The following is a 6,277-nucleotide window of genomic DNA, read 5'->3' on the forward strand; positions in this document are numbered from 1 at the left end:
GAGGTGATACAGGCGCAGCAGCATCCATGGCCTGCCCCTAGCCACGGCGCTCCCGCTCCTTCCTCCTCCTCCTCGTCCTCCTCCCCGCTGCTGACCGCCATCCGCACTCTCCTGCGTTTTTCCAGGCTCCTCGGAAATTGAGGAATGCAATTCTGCCACCATGATGGAAGGTAGGTGATGGTTCTCCGGAGGGGGGGAGGCACCGAGCCCGTGCCCGGGGGCTCCAGCCTTCCCCAGATGCAATAATAACGCCGATAATGACGATAATAATGCAATCAGAGCCTCCCCTCCCCCTAATCCCGGGCGCTCGCAGGCTCAGCCGGGCGCAGGGCGGTGATATAATATCGAGCCCGTCAGGTTATTTGCAATTCCATCCCCAGCCCTGTGTAGGCAGCTCGGGCTGCGCGAATCCCCTCCCGGCTTTCCGGGGAGCCGTCGCTTCCTCCAGCCCAGCCCCGGCTGGATTGGGGTCCCGAAATCCCGATTTTATCCTGCCCGGGGAAGGAGCCGGGGCTGTGCAGCTGCTGGATGGGGTTCGGTGCTTTTCCTTGCGCGGATGAGCATCGGTTCTGTGGGAAACCAGGGAATCGCAGCTCCAGATGATTTTTTTTTTCTTGCCGAGCCGTGGAGATGCGGTCGGGGGAAGGAGGAGGAGAGGCTGGATTGGGGATTCTCGGCATAAAAAAGGGGATGAGGAGGAAATATGGGCTGCAGGCGCAGGATGCTTCAGGGAGCTGTGTCTGATCCTGTGTGGGAAAAGCCTCTGGGCATGACAGGAATTTTATCCTCGGTCGTCTGTCTCGGCCGTATGTAAAGCTCTCCTTTATTATTTATAATTTTGATTCCTTCTGGAACGGGATGCAGGGAAAGGATGTCTTGGATTTAATTGTATTTTAGCAGAATGGATACTCCAGGGCCAGCAAGAGCAGAATATATTGGATTTTAGGGGATTTCTGGCCCGTTGGTGGCAGCAGCAGGGCCTGGCTTGGTGGAGCCACTTCCAAGCCAGGGAGCTCCCTGGAATGACAGGCAGAAATTGGGGAATTGCTTCCTGGAGTACCCCCGAAATCTGGGGCTGCCGCCTGCCCAATTCCCCCGGAGAGGCCTCGGGATCCATGGGGTTTCTGTGGGTTTAGGATGTTCCCTGGCCTGGGGAACTGGGGAGATGTCACGGCCGTGTGTGGGCACATGGAGCAGCCTCGCCTGGGATGGGGTTTGGAGGCTTTGGCGTGAGGGAAATGAGTTTTGTTGTCCTTTAGATCCCAGGAAAAGCCTTCCCTGCTCTCCCTGATGCTGATGAGAGTCACAAGCAAAAGAGGTTTTAATTTTAGCCCATGACATCAAACCCATCCCACGACAGGAGCAGGTCATGGCAGGGAAAATGCCATTAAAGACCTGGCTGCTCCTGAAATTCCAATGTTTGTGGATGAATGGATGTGGATAAACTGAAGCTGTCTTGTTGTAGGCCTTGGTTTGAGATATTGATTCAGTTTTGAGGCTGCTTGGGGGAAGTAAATTGGGGTTTTGAGGCTCTTTTGGGATTTGGGGTTTTTGGTTTTGGGTTTTTTTGGGGTTTGGTTTTATTCCTTGAGGGTTTTGGCCTGGCAGGAGCTTTGGTCACTGCCCAGCCCCACGCTGGGGATGGATCCAGGGCTGGGATGTTGGGCTCTGGCAGAGGTGGAATCACCTTCCATGACCCAGCCATGCATGGGGAAAAAAATTAAACATTAATCATAAAAAGTGAATCATGAAACAGCTTGAAACCTTCCCCAAGCGGTTGATGCAAACCCGGAACAGAAGTTGGAAAATCAGAAAGAATTCCTGGGGGTTTTTTTTGAGATTTGGAATAGCTGGAAATTGGTTGAGTTTGTGGGAGAGTGGAACTTCAACCCAAGATGCCCCTGGAACTCTGGCCCCTTGCAGGGGTGGTTTATTTAATATTAATACAATAATTCAATGGTTTTAACAAGCTTGGCTTAACTGGAGCTGCAACTTTTAAACCTGAGCAAAACACTGAGAGTCCCTCACAGTGAGCATCTTAAAGGGGTTTAATTATCCCTGTAATTAATGATTTAAACCATTTCTCTTGCTGGAGTGGTGGACACTGAGTGGAGGGTGGGCGCAGGACCTGAGGCCACCCATGGCCAGCAGGAGGGACCTGGCTCATGGGTTCTCTTTGGATCCTTTTCCTTGGGAAAAGAGGATTCCCCTGGCTGGGAATGGCACAGGATGAGTGGTTTTTGCTGGCTATGGACGTTGTGCTCAATACATGGAATATTTTGTCATTTTTGTCAGGGGTGGGATGAGATGGGATTTAATATTTCTGGCAGGTGGGAGAAAAATGTTTATTTTTCATGGGTTTCTATAAATCTCAATGATTCCCCCCCAAAAAACCCCAAGCAAAATAGGTTTTTCCCCAGACCACAATCCTTGCTGGAGGGCACCGAAGGTGTCACAGGTGTTTCCAGGAATGGAAATTCCTCCACCTCCATGGAGGGGCAGGAACATCCCATGGGTTTGCTGTGCTTGGCTTCACTCAGCTGGATTGGGATGGGGATCAAACCCCCCAGAGGTCCCACCACGTGTGGAAGGAGCAAATGGGGTTTGGATGCTCCCTGGGATTGAGGAATGAGCAAATGGGGTTTGGATGCTCCCTGGGATTGAGGAAGGAGCAGGGTTTGGATGTTCCTTGGGATTGAGGAACAAAAGGGATTTGGATGTTCCCTGGGATTGAGGAAGGCTCAGAAGCTCCCTGTGCAGAGGTGAACATTGGGCACAGAACAGGTTTGTCTCCTTGGGAATGCTCTGCTGCATCTCCAGGGCCTTGGGAGGCTTTGGGAAGTTTGGGAATGGCTGCTCAGGGAGGAGCTTGGATGCTGGGGAGATGGGAGCGGACGTGGCTCCTTTGGAGAAGCTCATTCCCGCTTTCCCTGGGGTGATCCTGTGTTCCTCCAGACCCCAGAATGGGGGAGAGCCTTCCCAGAGCGGGAATTTCTTGGAAACTGGGGGGTTTGGTCACCCAGGGAATTTCCATGGGAATGTTCTGTCCAGCTGGGGACAGTGGGAGATGTCCCAGCCCTCAACAGGGGTGGGATGAGATGGGATTTAAGGTCCTTCCCAACCCAAACCAGTCTGGGATCCTCTGGTCACATCCAAACTGGGAAAATCCTTCTGGAATCATCTTTTAACCCTGCTGGTCTCCATTCTTGGATTGCTGGGCCCAGAGGCATCAATGGCACGTCCCAAAATTCCTTTTTGTTGGTTGAAAATTTACTTTATTTTATTTTTGGGTGGTCTGGTTTCAGTAAATTTTGTTTGAACGAGCTCAGTGTTGTCTGCAAGACTCAGCAAGGAAATTATCTGGGAAAATTTGGGGGGGTTTGGGTTTGAGAAAGGAAATTTGAGGGGGTTTTGGATTTGAGGAGGCAAAATTTGGGGGGGGGGTTGGGTTTGAGGAGGCAAAATTTGGGGGTTTTGGATTTGAGAAAGCCACCAGCAGGTTTGATGGAAATACCATGAGTTCAGGCATGGATGGAAAACCATCCCAGAAAATTCCCAGAGCACCGAGTCAGGAGTGTTGGGATTTTCCAGAGTTCGGTCAGAAATCCACGGCTGAGCTCGGATCCAAGGAGAGCCAGGGCCTGGTGTGGGATATCTCCATCTTTGCCCTCCGAGGTGGATTCTTCCAGAGCAGCTGGGATTTTCTGCAGAACTGGGAAGGAAATCACTTTTTGAGGATGTAGGAGGAGATTTTTTCTCCCTTTTCCCAGAAAATGCTGAGCCTGGTCCAGGGATTTGGCTGCTCTTGTAGCCCAGGGTGGGCTGGGGGTTTGGGACATCCCACCATGCTCAAGGCCAAAGATGTCCATGGAGAAATTTGGGATTTTTCGGGGGTTGATCCAGGTGGGTTTGAGCTGTCAAGGAGGAATTCTGTGGGAATGAGGCCTTGGAAGTGAAAAGCTTGGAAGAGAACTGGGGAAAAAGCTCTGGAGCTCTTGGGTTTGGGGTTCATAAACAAAAAAAACAACACCCAAAACAACAACAAAAGAGACAAAATCTGGGAAAAGAAAGTGGAAAAACCTAAAAAAAAAAAATAATATGGGAAAACCTGAGGGAAAAAACTGGCAAAACCCCCCAAAATAAGGCAAAACCTAAAAAAAAAAGGCACAACTCCTCCTTGGGGTGAGCCCAGTTTAAAACGTGCCCTTGGGCATCTGGAACTGGTGGCCAAACGCAGGAATTTGGGATTTCCTGCCAAGGCAGGAATTTCCTGTGTGATTCACCAGCCTCACTCTGTCCCAGGGATTGCAGGAGAGAAAATTCCAGGTGAGGTCAGGGCTGCTCACCTTGGGCCTCCCCAGGGAGGGGTTTTACCCTTTAAAAACGAACGTGGGTTTGGGGGAAATCCTGCCCTGAATGGTGATGCTGAGCCCCCAGAGCTGTTGGAGGTGAAAAATGGGATTTACCCAGAGTTTGTGGCTGGAATCCCAGGCCAGTTTTGGGTTTGGAAAGGAGGAACGTGAAGGAAAATGGGATTTATCCAGAGCTTGTGGCAGGAATCCTGACCCAGTTTTGGGAGAGCAGGAACGTGGAGGAGAACGGGATTAACCCAGAGTTTGTGGCAGGAATCCCAATCCAATATTGGGATTGGAGGGGAGAACATGGAGGCAAATGGGATTTATGCAGAATTTGTGGCAGTATTGGGACTGGAGAGGAGGAATAAGAAGGAAAAACCGGGGAGGAGGGGAAGGCAGAGCTCCTCCCCAGAGCAGTGACCTGGAAGTGCTGGGAGGCTCCAGAGCTGTCAGGAAGGATCCATCTGCCTCGGCAGGGGAGGCACTGGGAATTCTGCCTCTTCCCCACATGGACCTGTATCGTTTTTCCCAGATATATATATAATTTTCCCATATATATGCATATATAATTTTCTCATATATCTATATAAAATTTTCCCAATCTTTATATATATATATATATATATATGGGAAAATTCTATACAATTTTCCCACATATATATATATGGGAATTTTTAATATAGATATATATGGGAAAATTCTGTATAATTTTCCCATATATATCTATATAATATTTTCCCCATCATTTATCTATATGAAATGTATATATATAAATTCCATAAATTCCCATCATTTATCTATATAAAATGGATCTATATACATTCCCATATGTATATCTAGATAAAATCTTCCCATATGTATCTATATGAAATGTATATATATAAATTCCATAAATTCCCACAATTTATCTACATAAAATTGATATATATATTCCCATATGTATATCTATATAAAATTTTCCCATATATATCTATATAAAAAAATATATAAATTCCATAAATTCCCATCATTTATCTACATAAAATTGATATATATACATTCCCATATATATCTATATAAAATTTTCCCATATATATATCTATGTAACATTTTCCCATAATTTATCTATATAAAATTGATATATATACATTCCCATATATATCCATATAAAATTTTCCCATATATATATCCATATAAAGTTCTCCCAATCTTTAGATAGATAGATATAGGAAAATTTTAGATAATTTTCCCATATATATATATATATCTATATAAAGTTTTCTCATATATATATGTATATAAAATTTTCCCATATATATAAATTTCATATATATATCTTTATTTATTTTCTCATATAATTTTCCTATTTTCCCTGCCAGCTCTTTTTCAAACTCATTTCTTCAACGCCAGCCCATGCATGTGATTTTTTAATTTTTTTTTTAAATTTTTTTTTCTCTCCCTGCTGTTTGGGAGGACAAACCCAAAGAGCCCCAAGGCCTGGAGGGCGGCGCAGGTGGATTTTTAGGGAAGGAGCTTTTGGCAGGAGCACAAGCGTGGCCCTGTTTGCTGTGCCAGCCATTGAGAGCTCAGCCTTTGTCCCAAGCAGCTCCCAAAGCTGCGGCCGCCTCTTCCTGGGCACTTCCCAGGGCTCCTCTGCTCTGCTGGGGCAATGAAAGGGCAGCGAGGCTGCAAGTGCTTCCAGCTGCTGGGCTTGGCCACTGAAACCCCCCCAAAATTGATCTAGTTCTGATTTTTCAATTAGTTTCAGCTGTTGGGGTTTCATTTTATTTTTTTCCCTTTTAAATTTTATTTTTTTCCCTTTTAAATTTTAATTTTCCCCCCCTTTTAATTTTAATTTTCCCCCCTTTTAATTTTAATTTTCCCCCATATTAATTTTATTTCCCCCATATTAATTTTATTTCCCCCCTCCCTTTAAATTTTTT

The 6,277-nt window shown here is 46.4% G+C and overlaps 1 protein-coding gene across 1 annotated transcript in view; it reads left to right on the forward strand.

Annotated features, from left to right (window-relative positions):
- Positions 1-6: 6 nt before the first annotated feature.
- Positions 7-6,277, forward strand: part of SGIP1 (SH3GL interacting endocytic adaptor 1) — a 49,190-nt gene continuing 42,919 nt past the window's right edge. Inside the window, exon 1 of the mRNA XM_031064076.1 lies at positions 7-170. Within this exon, the coding sequence (XP_030919936.1) occupies positions 161-170 (10 nt within the window). The 5' untranslated portion in view covers positions 7-160. The remainder of the gene's footprint in view (positions 171-6,277) is intronic.

Source organism: Geospiza fortis, unplaced genomic scaffold, assembly GCF_000277835.1.
Source record: "Geospiza fortis unplaced genomic scaffold, GeoFor_1.0 scaffold69, whole genome shotgun sequence".
Classification (NCBI taxonomy): domain Eukaryota; kingdom Metazoa; phylum Chordata; class Aves; order Passeriformes; family Thraupidae; genus Geospiza; species Geospiza fortis.